The 16,337-nt window shown below is 49.1% G+C and overlaps 2 protein-coding genes across 21 annotated transcripts in view; one reads left to right on the top strand and one right to left on the bottom strand.

Moving 5' to 3' along the window:
• The first annotated feature begins 872 nt into the window (after window positions 1-872).
• Window positions 873-15,760, top strand: STARD5 (StAR related lipid transfer domain containing 5). Of its 10 annotated transcripts, none has more exons than XR_010109979.1 (7): window positions 873-1,062; window positions 1,878-1,927; window positions 2,286-2,418; window positions 5,370-5,487; window positions 6,322-6,415; window positions 12,215-15,042; window positions 15,284-15,760. XR_010109979.1 is itself a non-coding variant. In XM_063596885.1 (6 exons), exons 1-6 carry the CDS (start codon window positions 964-966, stop codon window positions 12,300-12,302), a joined length of 582 nt encoding a protein of 193 aa, XP_063452955.1. In that variant the 5' UTR covers window positions 873-963; the 3' UTR covers window positions 12,303-15,760. The 10 variants fall into 10 exon arrangements, 3 of the variants coding, with proteins under 3 accessions (XP_063452955.1, XP_063452954.1, XP_003810787.1); XR_010109978.1 differs by having other exon boundaries at window positions 15,280-15,760; XR_010109975.1 differs by having other exon boundaries at window positions 7,096-14,139; window positions 15,280-15,760.
• The window catches only part of IL16 (interleukin 16), a 147,494-nt gene continuing 146,878 nt past the window's right edge, over window positions 15,722-16,337 (bottom strand). For all 11 annotated transcript variants that reach the window (XM_063596883.1, XM_063596880.1, XM_063596881.1 and 8 more), the window contains one exon: window positions 15,722-16,208. In XM_063596883.1, the coding sequence (XP_063452953.1) occupies window positions 16,015-16,208 (194 nt within the window). In that variant the 3' untranslated portion in view covers window positions 15,722-16,014. The remainder of the gene's footprint in view (window positions 16,209-16,337) is intronic.

The following is a 16,337-nucleotide window of genomic DNA, read 5'->3' as shown; positions in this document are numbered from 1 at the left end:
TAACCTTTTCAAATATTTAGTTGGTGATAGCGCAGAAGAGGGGAAACCGAGGCTGTCCTTGCCATTCACGCTGTGAAGATGCGACCCTGGCTCACTCCCCGCAGCTCCAGGGCAGCTGGAAGCAGAGAACTCCCATATCTCTAATAAAGCCGGGCCTCTCGCAGATGTCAGCGCATTGCATTGACTCCTGGACACCTGCACTAAAGGCCCTTCAGGCACCTCCAACTAAATATGCCCAGAACTGAACTCACCCTATCTCTTCTCCATCTCAGGTAAGCTGCCAGGTAGCCAAGGCTGGGAGTCATGATGCTTTCTCCTTCTGAACATCCACAATCGGGGGCAGAGACCTTCACCTTCCATCTCCTAAACACTCTACGATGGGTCCTCTTCTCTTCACCCCCACTCCCCGCACCCCTGCCACACACCTCTCCCACCATTGCACGCGCCCAGTCTCCACGCGCATTTCCTCTCCCACCCTGCAGCAGCCGCCCTAGAATATTACCTCTAATGCAAATCGCACCACTGTCCCGCAGGCTGAAAGCCTCGGTGCACTCAGGACAAGAGTCCACGCTTCTTAAACAAACGGTCGACGTTGTCCGCGACCTGGCCCGGCCCAACGGGTCAGACCGTCATTGGCCATCTCACAGTCCCGGCGCTCCAGAGCCCTTCCCACAGCGGGACATGAAGGAGGCGGATACGGCTGGACCTTACCCGGCCCGCCCAAGGCGTCCGGGACCCGCCCAGGCGCTGACGCTAACTGGAGAGCCTGGCCCCGCGGTCTCCTGTCCTGCCAATCTCCGGGAGGCGGGATCCGTCTGAGGGCCTGGACCAATTCGGGAGCGGGGGCGCGGAAAGAGGCGGGGCTACGAGCTCCTCCCAGCGCTCCAGCTTCCAGGCACCCGGGATCCAGCGCCGCCGCTCATAACACCCGCGACCCCGCAGCTAAGCGCAGCTCCCGACGCAATGGACCCGGCGCTGGCAGCCCAGATGAGCGAGGCTGTGGCCGAGAAGATGCTCCAGTACCGGCGGGACACAGCAGGCTGGAAGATTTGCCGGGAAGGCGTGAGTGAGGAGCTGGGCGGGAAGGGGTCGCGGAGACGGCTTCGTGGAGTCCGGGTCCCCAGAAGCCCCCAAGCCCCTCCTCTCCCCGTTGTTTTCTGCTCCCCAATCCCCTGGACCCGATTGAGAGGGATTCCAATGGGGATTGTTTTCTTCTTTAAAAAAAAGATTGGGCCTGTTATGCTCACAATGACTTCAGGTGGTAAGTATCTGTTCCTTTCACTCAGTGACTTGCCCAAGGTCACCTGGCTGTCGAATGCTGTTTAGGACTGGATGTTTCTGTGACAGTGGTAAAAGTAAATAAATTGCATTTAAGGGGTAAGCAGGTGTTTAAAAACAAAACAAAATGAAAGAATGTGGTCGCAGCTAAGGAGGTTTTTACATGTTGTTTAAATCCAGTAAAGTCTGATCCAGCATCTGATGCATACTAAGGTTTTCTTCTGTGTTCATTACAGCATGAACCCCTCTCTTTGTCTTTGCCAGAGGGTAGCATGGGAGTAGTTTTGCTTGACCCTTCTGACTTAACAAGTAGCCCGGGGTTGCTCAAGGAAACAAAATGCCTGGTGGCTTTTAAGATAATTTTAAAAACCACCCACGGCTCTTGGAGTCAGCCAGTTGAGATCTTTTTCTTCATCACATTCTGCTGTGGGGACAGCTTTGCCCAAGACTAGTCCCAGCTTTTCCACGTATGGGTTGCACAGCCTTGGAGAGTCGTATCTCTTGAGGCCTCTTACCCCTCTTCTGTAGAACAGGGGATTAAGCCAGGTGACCAGAGCCCTTCTAGCTCTAAAATTCTGTGGTTCTGTGCCTTTTGACAGAATGGAGTTTCAGTTTCCTGGAGGCCATCTGTGGAGTTTCCAGGGAACCTGTAAGTGCATGCCTCGTTCAAAGATTACCAGAGGTGCCGCACCCTTCCTGGTATCTTTATGGGTCTGCCTCCTAAAATATTCAAATCAACCCTATAACCTGTGATCACTTGTCCTCCAGAAAAGCCTTACTGTTTTTAGTGAAATCTTTTCCAGCAAACTGTATTCTTATGAAAGCTTACTGTCCATTTCTGCAGGCCTGAAGGGAGGCGGGGCTAGTGACTTTCAGCCCCTTCTCTGCAAGTCTGTCCTAAAGAGTAGTGACAGACATGGCATGGTCCACCTTCTAGTCCTTAGATACAATCTCAAGATAACAAGTTTGATTGATGCGTTGGGGTCAAATTCCTTTTTGTGCTCCAGGTACCGAGGAGAAGGCATTGTATATGGGACACCAGAGGAGGTGTGGGACTGTGTGAAGCCGGCTGTTGGAGGCCTACGAGTGAAGTGGGATGAGAATGTGACCGGTTTTGAAATTATCCAAAGCATCACTGACGTAAGCCTTTCCAAGCATGTTATCTCTAGATAGTGTCTGGGCCCGGCTATAGTAACCCCCTCCCATTTCTTCTGGAAGGGGTCCATGATTCCTTTTGTTAAGGGGGTGTGTCCTGCAAGCACAGGCTGCCCACTGCCTGCAGCATTGGAGGCCTGCCTCAGCCCAGTTTCCCGGTGGGAAACCTCATGACTCAGAGAGGGAGGGAAGCCCCAAACAGAGTCTCTGCGGGGAGCATACCTGTTCCTTGTGTGGGGCTGCTGCACTAGGCAACACAGGACCCTCAGCCCCTGGCACTCACTTCCCTGAAGCCTGGGCCAGTAGCAGCCCCGTGTACCTGCATGACCCCAGTTACCCTCTGGTATGAGGGTCTTCACGCTTTTTGCTTACATGCTTCCAACAGATTTTTGAGAAATTATGCATCATCCTCACACATCCAGTTGATGTCTATTAATAACATTTAGTTTACAACTAAATTTTCATAAGTTGCAAAGCATGTCATTTTTGACATGTAAATCTCAGTTTTGAACAAAGCAATGACATCATTCTTTTAGATGTGTCTAAATAATATATAAATTTTTACTTAAAATACATGAACAAAGTTTTTTAAATCATCAGAAATGGTATATAGCTGTTTTCCTGGAACTCAAATTTCCATTCCACATAGCCCTCTGAATTTTATCCTAATATAATACATGTTTATTCTTGGAAGTCATCATCTTGCATCATAAATATGCATAGAAATAGAAGTTTTTTTAATCATATATTTCCTGTAATCATGAGACTAATTTTTTTCTTTTTTTTTTGAGACAGAATCTCACTCTGTCGCTAGGCTGGAGTACAGTGGCATGATCTTGGCTCACTGCAGCCTCTGCCTCCTGGGTTCAAGCGATTCTCCTGCCTCAGCCTCCTAAGTAGCTGGGACTACAGGGGCACGCCACCATGCCCAGCTAATTTTTGTATTTTTGGTAGAGACGGAGTTTCACTATATTGGCCAGGATGGTCTCGATCTCTTGACCTCATGATCCCCCCACCTCGACCCCCCAAAGTGCTGGGATTACAGGTGTAAGCCACTGCGCCTGGCCAAGACTAATTGTTTTTTAAAAAATTGGATTGAGGTACGAGTGTAATTCATTAAAATAACATGATTATATTATAAATTCTGATAAATATTAAACGTGACAAGTAAAACATTTTGCGTCTTTAGATGAGATGAATGGGAGCTCTCTTTTTTCTAATTAACTCATAAGTCCATGAAAAGATGCAAACTTTTCAATAGACAACTGCAAAGTAGAGGAGAAGCACAGGCTACTGGTGAGCTCAGGTTTACAAGAAAGTGGAGAATTGCCAAGTGGTAGCTCTTTATCATTTAGTGAAACAATGAAAATGTGGAGAAAGGGCTCTTCCTTGCAGACTGACATTTCTCAGCATGCTTTTGGCAACTCTCAAATATCCTAATTCTAAAATAGATAGATGATGGATAGATAGGTGGATGGATGGATAGGATACAGGGCCATGCCATGAGTTTGTCGCATTTATGACGTGCTGCTGCTGTCTTCAAAATTTCTTTCCGAAGTCCTCCTCATCTTAGTTTCCAGACACTGTACCTCAGGAATGATGCACTTGGAGGCAGTCATCAGGGGTGGAAGCAGTATAATTTTTTTTTCAAAATTTTCATCACTTCTGCCATTACTGTTACAAAATACCAGAATTTAGAAATGGCAAAATTGCCTAGTTTTTAACACCAAGTTTTGGAATATGCTTAAGAAAGGGAAAAACATGAAATTCTAATACCAGTGTGTACTGCCTTGATTACATATTGCCGCCCGCACTCCTAATTGTCCCTTTGCCACCCTGGAGGATTTTACACACTGGGACAATTCATGATAGGATGATTCTAGATGAATGGGCATATGCTGTGCTTTTCTTCAAGTGGGAAAGGAGACCCTGTGTGCAGGTGCAGCCTGTTCCCAGGCAGGTCATTAGGGGATGAAGGAAACGCGGAGTAGTTTCCTGGAAATGTATTCTCATTGCACACATTGCAAAGTGCTCAAGTGCCCCCATGCATCTCATGCCATTCGAAGATTAATTTCCTGAGGCCGAAAGTGTCCCTGATGAAGTTTTGCAGCAACACATGATGCCCCAAGTCTTAATACCTGAGGGGAAAGACAAAGAGACGGAGACCTTTACCAGCCCCTCTCACCTACCCCGAGACTTCTCTCCAGGACTGTTCCATCACAGGCCTGGCCTGTACTTCTCCATTGTGACCTCGAGAGAGCCTGGGCCCCACTCTCTTGCAGGATGGGATGAATGGGAGAAAGCCCAGCATCCTTGGTTTATGAAATGAGAGTGTGGACTACTGGGATATGCTGAGATTGAGTGAGGTTCAAGGTATTCCCTCCTGGGGCTGGGACTAGGGTAAACCAAAGAGTTGCCCCAGGCACAACATAGGAGGCTGAGCAAGTGCAGGGTCAGCCCTAAAAAAGAGTGGCCTCTCTTCCCTCTCCCTAGCTCTGGCCCTGTTCAAATTCTATCTCCACCATGAGCTTCGTGCTGAGTTCCTTAGTCTCTCTAAGTGTCAGTTTCCTCACCTGTAGGAGGGATTAATGATTCCTATTTCTAAAGGTAAGGGACAACTGAGAGCTTTGTCCAGCCAGGCTCTTACTAGGTGCTCAATAAATGGTACCTCTTATGGTCACATGAGACATGACCTCAGCATGGCACTGGTCTGCAGCTAGACAGCTGTGGGCAGCCTGTGTCACAGCCCTCGTCTTATAAACTGGGTGTATTTCCATGACACCCAGTTCCTGGGAAGACTCGCTCTGGATCTTACTGTTTATAGTGCCACCCTACTGTCAGTCCTAGTACCTTTCCCAGACCTTGAGGGATGGGGTGGGAGTTGGGAGAAGATGTCTGGCCAGCAGTCACAGCTACATGCTTCTTTGGTTTGGCAGACCCTGTGTGTAAGCAGAACCTCCACTCCCTCCGCTGCCATGAAGCTCATTTCTCCCAGAGATTTTGTGGACTTGGTGCTAGTCAAGAGATATGAGGATGGGACCATCAGTTCCAATGGTGAGTGATGCCCGGAGGAGCTGCCATGCCTTCCTGCGATATCGAGCTTTCTCTTCTGCACCCCACAGTTCCTTAAGGAAAGCCAAGCAACCAGAAATCACCAGAAACTCACACTCTGAGTCCCCTACCTCATCTGGTCGGGTTTGGGGGGATTCAGGGCCATGGGGGTCTGATGCAAGACAGTCCATATGCCAGTAATTCTATGTTCAAGTCACGGTTTTGCCAGTGCCCTTTTTTTTTTTTCTGCCAAAGCTCATGGTGTGTGCTGTACACATGTGGGTTAGTTGGGTGGCAAAAAACTTGTGTGCAAAATCTATGGCCGTGTCTTCTTGAGGGTTTGGATGCTGTCCACTCCCTTAATGCCCAGTGAGGAGCAGGGCTCCTGCCTCTGCACAGCCCCTGCCATTCCTCCAATTCTTCTATGTGGGAGAGTTGGATGCATCCATGCCTCTCCTGGTTGAGATTTGAGAGAGGCACCTGCCTCCTCCCATGCCCAAACCTTGTGTTCTAGAATGTTCTTTTCTCTGATATTCTTGACAAGCTTGGGAAAGCTATGTGCATGTTTATGTATGAATGTGGATGAGTGAGTGTGTGTGAGTGCAAGTGTGTGTGTGCATGTGTGTGAGTTTGTGTACACGCATGTGAGAGTGTATTTGTATGTGTGAGTGTAAGGGGCAGTAGGGTGGGAGTAGGGGGAACTCACGCCAAGAGGCAGGAGTCCCTCACAGACTCCAGGGCTGCAGGTAGTCTGGTCTGTGTGCTCTATGGCACCCCAGTGGCAGTGACCTGACCGTCTGAAGTTGTAACTCACCGAGATTCTGCACTGTCTTCCAGCCACCCATGTGGAGCATCCGTTATGTCCCCCGAAGCCAGGTTTTGTGAGAGGATTTAACCATCCTTGTGGTTGCTTCTGTGAACCTCTTCCAGGGTAAGGATAATTTCCTGCATTGAGGTACATGGCTCAGACCTAACTGTGACTTCCCTGTGGACCTTCTGTGAAAAGGGGCACTTTGACTACGATTCAAAAGAAGAAAAATGCCTTATAGCTCTTTAGATTGTGACGATACAAAATACTTTCACGCACATCTGCGTAAGCAGAACCTCCTGAGAGTACCTGGCACGTGGGAAAGAATTGAGGGGAGGCGTTACTCTTATTTTTGATGCAGGAAATTTTCCCTGCAGCCTCCAGGTTAAGCAAATGTCATGGTCCATTTAGCAAATGAGGAAACTGAGGTTTGGGGAGGTTCAGTGATGTGTCCTGACTCAAAGGCTAGGAGGTTGGCAGGGCAGGGTCTGTGCTCCGAGTCCTCCCTGAATACCCTCCGCCAGGCAGGAGCAGCTTTGAGGATAGCAGTCCCCACCCCACATTTCACTCAGTGATCATCTCTCCTCGGCAAGGAATGTGGCGGAACTCAGGCCTAAAGGGCAGTTCTGAGACCACACTGTAAGTCAGCCTCAGAATTGACCCCGGGGACTCTCTGTTCCCATTTTGCCACAGGTCATGGCCGGGCTCTTGCCAGGAAATTTCTGTGTAATGAATTACCTGAAGGTCCCTTGTTTATCCTGGGAATCATGCATGTTGACAGCAAAAGAAACTGTGCCTTGCAGGTGTGTCCCGGTGTTCCCTGCAGTCTCCATACAGACACCCGGAGGGAAGGGGTCCGTCCTTCTACCACATTGTCCCAGGAGGTGGGTCTCGGTGTCATGGGATTATACCAAGCCCAGACCTAGCACCTTTATGTTACCCTCTTTGCTAAGCTGGCTTTTCAGACATCATGTGAAGACTTTTCTTAGATGTAACAAAATTTTGAGTTTGAAAATAGCACAGCTGTGCTCTACCACACACAGACATACACACCTGCACTCAGTTTCAGTTCTCCCAATATATAGGTGCCCTGGATCCCCTGGCCTGGGCTCATTTCCTTGTCCTCTCCCACCTGGTAGTCAGATGCTAAGACTCACCTTTCAGTGGTGCCGGGTCTGACAGAGAGGAATTTTCAGAATAAGAGGCAGAGTCCTTTCTTCTGAGGGGCTGAATCCCATTGCTGTCTTCTTTTTGGTGGAATGCACAATATAATGGGTAGCGTCACGCCCTCATGCCAGGTAGCAAAGGTATCACATGGATTTTTTTTTTTTTTTTTTTGAGACGGAGTTTGGCTGTCACCCAGGCCGGAGTGCAGTGGTGCAATCTTGGCTCACTGCAACCTCTGCCTCCCAGGCTCAAGCGATTCTCCTGACTCAGCCTCCCGAGTAGCTGGGATTACAGGTGCCTGCCACCATGCCTGGCTAATTTTTGTATTTTTAGTAGAGCCGGGGTTTCACCATGTTGTCCAGGCTGGTCTTGAACTCCTGACCTCAAATGATCCCCCTGTCTTGGCCTCCCAAAGTGCTGTGATTACAGGCATGAGTCACCACGCCTGGCCCGATTGCATGGATTTTGCTGAGAGGGTGGTTGGGGTCCCACAAAACCCTGCCCATATGAAGGTTTTAACTCAAGGGTTGACTCTTCCAACTCCTCTCCACTTGATTAAAAACATCACGTGTTCTCTGTAAAGATTTCTTCCAGAGCCTGCTGTGTGCAGTTATTCTCATGAGGCTGTGGATCTGAAATCTGTGACAATGATTATTCTCTTATTATTCTGTGAAGATAGGCCTATTCTGGACACTAGATTCAGCAGACAATAATAACAGCAGCAGCAGCAGCAAACATTTATACAGCATTACTGTGTGTCAGCCACTATTGTAAGCATTTCATATAAATTAACTGTTTTTATAACAACCCTAAGCCACTGTTGTGATCCTCATTTTTAAAATAAGAATGGTGGGTGCACAGAGAGGTTTAGTTACTTACCCAAGGTCACACAGCCAGCAAGTAAGAGAGCCACAGTCTCATTCTGGCCATCTGGCTCCAGAATCTGGGCTCTTAACCCAGATATTGATGTCTCAAAACAGCTAGAGTGTCTGCCCTCTTAGAACTTAGATTCCAATGAAGGCAGGAGGAGACAGACAAAACACAAATGTAAGTAGTTCTATCTCGTGGATGCACTAGTAAGTATCAGACGTTAAGTGCCTCGGGGAAAACTAAACCCAGATAAAGGTGCCAGGGAAAAGTGTGAGTGGGTTATCTAGGGGGTTTCCCTAATAAGACATTTGAGCAAGGCACAAATGCAGGGAGTCTTGGGCATGTTGGTGGAGTGAGCATTCTGGCAGGGGGATGAGCAGATGCAAAGTCCCAGAAGTGGGAGCAGGAGCCAGAGCAAGAGCGGGGCCTTTGAGGAACAGCACAGAGGGAAGTGTTGTGTTAGCAAGAGGAGAGGCTAGGACATTCGGCCCATGAGGTAGCAGGGGCCGTAGCCTGTTGGGGACTTTCCTCAGAATAAAATGGGAAGCCACTGGGGAGGCCTGAGCAGGACATGCTCTGACTTTGGTCTTAACTGCTATGATGCCCTGCTTCCCCAAAGAGGGTGAACTCCAGGGGACAGGGACTTCCTTCCATCTCAAAGCCTTAGCATCGTCTGCACTCCACCCTCTCCCTCACCCACCAGCCCCTGCCCATCCCGCCTTTGCTAGGGCCTTCTCTCTCCTCTTGCTCTCTTGAGCAAGAGGCTGTGAGCAAGAGGGCAAGAGGACTCATCGGGGGTGAGGTGGTGTTGAGGCCAGAGGTGGTGGTGGTTGAGCTCCAAGTGGCGCGGGGGGCGGGGGAAAGGTGTTCTTAAGGTGGAGGAGCCTGTATCTGTGGTCGAGGCAGCATTACAGTATCATTTCTGGAGCACTTGCACTGTGCACAGGAAGGATGCTAAGTGTGCATCACACCTACTCTCATTAAATCCTTCTAGCAACCGTAGTGGATGCCTTCATCCCAGCCTTTTCTGAGGGGAGACTGGGTGACCTACAATTCCTCTGTGCCCCCTTTTGCCCTTTCTGTTGTTGTCACGTAATGGTGTACATGCAAGAGCTACCACTCACCAAGGCCACTGTGACGAAGAGAGTTTGTCCCATCCCACATGGCCTCTCACACGTTCCGCCTACCACAAAGCCCATTCCTCACCCAGAGGGAAACATGATCACGGAGTCTCATTTCTTACTCACCTGTTCATGTTTCCAAAGAGGATGCTGCGGAGAGGTGATGCGGGCCAGAGGAAGCCCATTGGGAGGAGGAGCAGGGAGGAGAGAGAAGGCCCTAGCAGAGGCGGGATGGGCAGGGGTTGGTGGGTGAGGGAAAGGTGGAGTGCGGATGATGCTAGGACTTTGAGATGGAAGGAAGTCTCTGTCCCCTGGAGTTCACCCTCTTTGGGGAAGCAGGGCACAAGCAGAGGAGAAAAGCCACAGCCCAGAGGAGCACATGCTCTCCCACCTTGTGGATCTGCTGGCCCCATCCTGTTCCATGCCCCAGTTGTCCTTCTGTATGACTTGAAGAGTGAGATTCTTTTTTTTTTTTTTTTTTCTTTTTTGAGGTGGGGTTTTGCTCTTGTCACTCAGGCTGGAGTGCAATGGTGTAATCTCGGCTCACTGCAACCTCCGCCTCCCAGGTTCAAGCGATTCTCCTGCCTCAGCCTCCTGAGTAGCTGGGATTATAGGCACCTGCCACTATGCCTGGCTAACTTTTGTATGTTTAGTAGAGATGGGGTTTCCCCATGTTGTCCAGATTGGTCTCGAACTCCTGACCTCAGGTGATCCACCTGCCTCGACCTCCCAAAGGTGCTGGGATTACAGGCATGAGCCACCATGCTTGGCCCTGGGGAGTGGGATTCTAAAAGGTCTCCAGTTCCAAACCTGTAGCCTGCATGATGTCAGGAAACATCTGATGGGCAGGCATAGTGCTACCTGGGGTTCCTGGTGAGGCTGAGTGGACAGTTGCATTCAAGTAAAATGCCAAATGCACACCACAAAGCCTATACCACCTTTGTTGTCCTGGCCGTTGAGAAGTTTGTCACAGTGAAGATCGCTTCCTGTCCCTACCAAGTTGTGTTCCATCTCCACATCGTGTGCCCCTTTGATTCTGGACTTCCAGTCAGCATCTGTGCCACCTGCCGTCCTCTGAGCTTCTGCCACCCCTTGGCCAAAATCCCTTCATAGGTGCTCAAATTATTCGCCAGTTCTCTAAATAGCAGTTCTCAAAATTTTGGCATAAGGCATGATTATACCCTTACATATATTTGAGGGCTTCATAGGGCCTTTGTTCTTGGGGGTTATAGCTATCATTATTTGATGTATTTGAAATTGTAACTGGTAAATTTGAGAAATGTTAAAAATATTTTAACATAAAAATGCACTGCATGTTAACATAGATAACATTTTTATTTTAAAAAACTATTTTTTTAAAACAAAAAATACTGTGAAAAGAGTGGCATTGTTTTTATATTTTTGCCCATCTCTTTCATGCCAGGCTTAACAGAAACTCATACCTGCTTGTGCGTGTAGTCTGTTGCAATATCACATATCATGTAACCTCCAGAAAACCCCACTGTATGCATGTGAGAGAAGGCGAATCACATGTTCGTGTTGTTATAAAAATAGTGTTAACTTTGTAGACCCCTTGAAAGGGTCCCAGGAGGCCCCAGGAGGTTGCAGACCCTAAATAGTGAAGGGCAGCATCTCTTCGTTACTCTCAGGGCCTGGCACAAAGTAAGTTCTCTGAAAGCATTTGCTGAGTGAATCGGGCAGCAGGGTACTGGGTTTTTGGGCTGGGAGTAGGGACTTCTTCCTCCCTGGAGGCCGGGAGAGGCTGTGGAATGCATCCCCGACAGGATGGGTTTCCATCCTGAAAATCAGCAGGTCCAGAGAGGACTCCTGGGTGGAGGGCACAGCAAGGGATGAGACACGATCACTGTATCATGGCCATTTCCACTGGGCTGGGCTCTGCTCACCTGCCTGGCGCTCGCCCCCAGCACCTCTGCTGCAGATCATAACACAGGTCTGCTGTTGCCTTCACAGGGAACCCACCAAGACCAAGCTGGTCACATTCTTCCATACCGACCTCAGCGGTTACCTCCCACAGAACGTGGTGGACTCCTTCTTCCCCCGCAGCATGACCCGGTTTTATGCCAACCTTCAGAAAGCAGTGAAGCAATTCCATGAGTAATGCTATCGTTACTTCTTGGCAAAGAACTCCCGTGACTCATCGAGGAGCTCCAGCTGTTGGGACACCAAGGAGCCTGGGAGCACGCAGAGGCCTGGGTTCACTCTTTGGAACAAGCTGATGGACTGCGCATCTCTGAGAATGCCAACCAGAGGCGGCAGCCCACCCTTCCTGCCTCCTGCCCCACTCAGGGTTGGCGTGTGATGAGCCATTCATGTGCTCCAAACTCCATCTGCCTGTTACCCAAACACGCCTCTCCTGGCAGGGTAGACCCAGGCCTCTAACCATCTGACAGAGACTCGGCCTGGACACCATGCGATGCACTCTGGCACCAAGCCTTTATGTGCCCATCACTCTCAGAGACCACGTTTCCCTGACTGTCATAGAGAATCATCATCGCCACTGAAAACCAGGCCCTGTTGCCTTTTAAGCATGTACCGCTCCCTCAGTCCTGTGCTGCAGACCCCCAAATATATTTTTCTGATATAGACCTTGTATATGGCTTTAATGCCGCAAAATAGTTATTTTTCCTTAAAAAAGGTGTCAACTTGGAAATAATGGTTTAAAAACAGGATAAGCATTAAGGAAAAACACTTTCAATGTGTCTTCCATTTGATGAATTTGTTTTTCTCTCTTTATCCCCGCAAGGTGGAGTTTCATGTCCTCGGTGAAACCAGACAGTGTGAATCTGTTCCAGCCCGAATCTGCAGCATTAGGGATGAGTCCTTGGAAGTGATTCTGAGCTGAGCACGCACTCATGTCTGCATGGGGAACTCTGGGGAGAAGAGCCTTCCTTTTCTTTCCCTTGTGCATTTGCCTTTCCTTGTCGTCTTACTGAGGCGGAGGCAGGAGGTCTCTGTCTTCCAGGCCCTGGCCAGGCCATCCTGCCATCAGGAAACATGGAAGAGTAGGCCTCCGTCTAGCAGCCCTGGCTGGAAATCCCCCCTCTAGATCCTGCTGCAAGACTGTACAAACTCACAGGGGCCATGTCCACCCAGGCACATCATCAGAACCAGGGAGCACAGCCTTGCCATCTGGAAGGGGCCTCAGCAGCCGTGCAACTTTCTTTCCCTATCTCCAATCCAGAGAGGGATCCTCTAACATTCTCTAGCAACCTCATCTGCACCCCCACCACCTTCCTTGTAAGAAAGACCACGTGTGACTAAAATCCCTTCACGCTGCATTTACCCAGGTTACTATTGCGCGCGCAGGATGTTTTCACAGTGTTCTCAGCCTTTGCTCCTCCAAACAGAAAACGTTTCCCCTGTGTTACTGTTACTTCCCTATTTTTGAGTCCTGGGGTGACTGTCTCTTAAATGTGCCAAGATGTGAGCAAGCTTTAAAACATGACAGCTCAGTGTTAAGGGGACAGAAAGCTTCCTCTTTCTCTGTTCTATTGCAACTACAAATTCCACAGTCATGCCTAAGATCCTTTAGCTAACACCCTTTTCAAGAAATCATCAGACTCTTGGATTGACTTAGAATTCATTCATTCATTAAGTGCTTACCAAGTCCCCACTCTGTGGCAAGCACTGTTCTATATCAACTTCTCATGAGTTCAGCCAATTCTAGGTGCACCAGCCAAGGAAACTTCATGCCTGCCCTCTCTGAGCTCCATACTCTGAGGTGGTGGTCTTATCAAGATGGGATCGCCTTGTACATCCCTGTGTAGCCAAGTGGAAGGCCAGCCAACCAAGAATGCATCTCACTGGGCCTATGGGACATACTGTGCCTGCACTGCTCCTCCACGTGACTGCATCAGGTTAAACTGGTCAGAGCCCTGGATGAGGAGCTGGAAAACATGCATCCAGTCCAAGCTCTGCCACTTGGGCCAAGTGTGCTCTTGAACAGTCACTTAATATATCTGCTTTGATTTGTCTTTGAAAGAAAATATGGAGGCAGGAATACCAGTGTCAGTGTAGCCTGCTTCTTGAGTGTTGGCGCAAGTGAGATAATGTATGAATCAGTAAAATGCTGGGCAAAGCAAAGAAGTAGGGCTGCCTGGGAGTGGATTCCTTTTTATGGTGAGTTAAGACGACTTCACAATTGTTAGCTGTGATGCCTGCAGTGTTTGAGGATGGCATTGCCTTCATCCTGTGTCAGTTCTGAAGAAGTTGGCAGAGCAAAGCTAAGCCTCAAGTGTAAATCCCAGCATCATGGAACGCAAATGGATGTGCTTTTGTTTTAGGATCTTCTTGCTGATTCCTACCCAGAGGACTTCCCCAGCCTAGAGACCAGAAACCTGGGCAACAGTTATATCTTCAATGGCCCTAGGAGTTGTTGTGTCTCCTTGGGGAGGACAGAACCTTCTAAAACAGGCCAGAGACAGGAGGTACTTGGAGGGCCATGGGCTCACCTGCATCTATGCCCAGATAACCTCTGTCCCAATCACTTGCTTTGTCTGGTCTCTCAAGGAGTCTCTTGGTACCCCAGGCCCACGGCCAGCTCCATGCTCATCCCTGTCTCCACCTTCCAGTCTTGATGAAAACCGACCTTCTCTTTCATCCCTTGGCTGCTTGATAAGACTTAAAACAATTCCCTGATTTTAGGGAAGGCCACTGCGTGCACAGATGGTGAGTTTGTGCAGGCAAGGAATGTGCCCTCCACGTCACGTGGCCTCCTTGCCCAGCCTGGGTCATGGGAAGGGAGTGTTGAATTGAACCACGTCTTTCGTTGGTAGATTATGTTCATCTTCAATGTTTCTATTAAGTCTAAAAAGTGGATACAAATGGTGCCTCCAAGTTCTTGTCTAATTGCTTGTCTACTGCTTGACAAAATCCAGAATGGAATGGGCCAAACAAGTTAACCAGCAGGACAGAAACTGCTCTAAGCCCATTATTCCTTGAGATGAATAGAACAGTGAGCTGAACGCCTGCTCTAATGAAGCCACTAAAGGGGTTTACAGGAAGGTTAGGAGCCCAGCTGGGTTTTGAGTCCACTGCTGGGAAACAGATTCTTCACTTCCTGTGGACCCTGGAGAAGCCATCAGATTACATTAACATGGCTCCACTGATGATGGCCTGAGAATTACTACTGTTTGTGTTTCATCTGTGTCCTTGCCAGGTCTTCCCCCACATCCTTACTTCACAGGATCAGGGGCTGAGAGGAGACCAATACTCTGGCCCCGGCCTGGTCAAGGGATGCTGGTTGTTGCTGATGCAAAGTCACATTGCCTGGTCCTGAGCTTGGCAATCAGGCATCCAGAGATGGCCAAACCAAATATCCCTTTGGCCAGGCACTCAGGCATTCCCTATAATGTTGTGCACTTAAAGCATCTTGGGCTGATAGTCTCCACCGAATCACAGAAGAAAGAACTCAATCTGCCGCATCACTCACCAGCTGGATAAGCCATTTACTGTACACAGTGTTTGCCCTCTTATCAATACATTGGCACAGAACCATACACCGTAGAAGCTGCTGTGATCACTAAAGGCAATGCCCGTTTAGCCCTGAGCTCAGTGCTTGGCATGTGGTAGGTAAGTAGTAGCAATTTTATTTGATACCCTCACATACACGCTGGTTCCTTCTATCGGCACACCTGTCCACGCTTTGAGCTTGGTGCTTCACCTGTACTCCTCTGTTTACTGGCTCCACCACCCTTCCCTAGGATTACTTCTCCAATCCAACCAAAAACAATTTTGCAAATGTTTCATGTGACAAACTGTATTTTTCATAAATGACCCCAGCAATATTTCCTCTCCCCTTAAACCCAGGCAGGTTTGTGTCAGCTCTAACTGATGGAGTATGGTGGAGGTGATGCCATGCAACTTCCAAGGCAAAGGTATAAACAAGATGCAGCTTCTACATGGCTCTTGCGATCCTGGGATGCTCATCCTGGGAATCCAGACACCATGTTGTGAGGAGGCCCAGGCCACAAGGAGAGGCCACCTATAAGCATTCAGGCCAGCAGCCCCAGGTGAGTTCCCAGCCAACATCAACGGCCAGATGTATGAGTGAATGATCTCACGTGGTCCCAGCCTTTGCATGACTTTGCATGACGCCAGCTGATGCCAAGTGGAACAGAGATGAGCTGCCCATTCCAATCTCTGCCCACATTGCAGATTCATGAGAAAAATAAATGTCACTGTTTGGGGGTGAATCATGACACAGTTACAGTACTTGAAACATTTTGCGAAGCCAGGCATGAATGTCATATGAAATTGTAATAAATCCATTTTATTTGTGGCACCACAATATTATCATTAAGCTCTCTTTTTACACAGTCTGCAATTTGTATCAGCTGCCCCAGTGTGACTCTGCCCTTACTTTAGGAACAACCTTTTGCTGGGTGGTGTCCTAGAAGGTCTGGGCCTGGGCAGCAGCCACTGGGAAGCCCACCTGTGCTTTCCCCCATCTGGGTGGGGCGGCAGCAGAGACCCTGAGAATCAGCGGTTATGGGAGCTGTGTGTTAGCTGTGTGTTATTGGCTTTGGCTTCAGCATGTCCTGCCTAGGAGTCTCCAGCAGCTGTGGTTTCCTTGGACTGGAGGCTTTTTCTCCTGATGACAATCGTGACAGGTCCATCAGGCAGTGCCTTGATGATGTTCCAGGCTTCAAACCGTGTGAGGCCCTGCATGGCAGTGCCAGCCAGCTGCAAGATTTCATCTCCAGGCTGGACTGTCTCACTTTGTTCTGAGGCTGCTCCTGAAATGAGGGAGAAGATAATGGGTTCCACAGATGATGGGGAACAAGGAAAGTTGCCTCCTCTCCTTGATCTCCAAAGAGCCAGGATAGCTTGGTAGAGAACAGGGCACCATCCCTTGGGAGCTTGCT

This window comes from Pan paniscus, chromosome 16 (assembly GCF_029289425.2).
Source record: "Pan paniscus chromosome 16, NHGRI_mPanPan1-v2.0_pri, whole genome shotgun sequence".
NCBI classification, from domain to species: domain Eukaryota; kingdom Metazoa; phylum Chordata; class Mammalia; order Primates; family Hominidae; genus Pan; species Pan paniscus.
The sequence above is the reverse complement of the archived record's forward strand: the minus strand, read 5'-3'. Positions and strand labels throughout refer to the sequence as shown.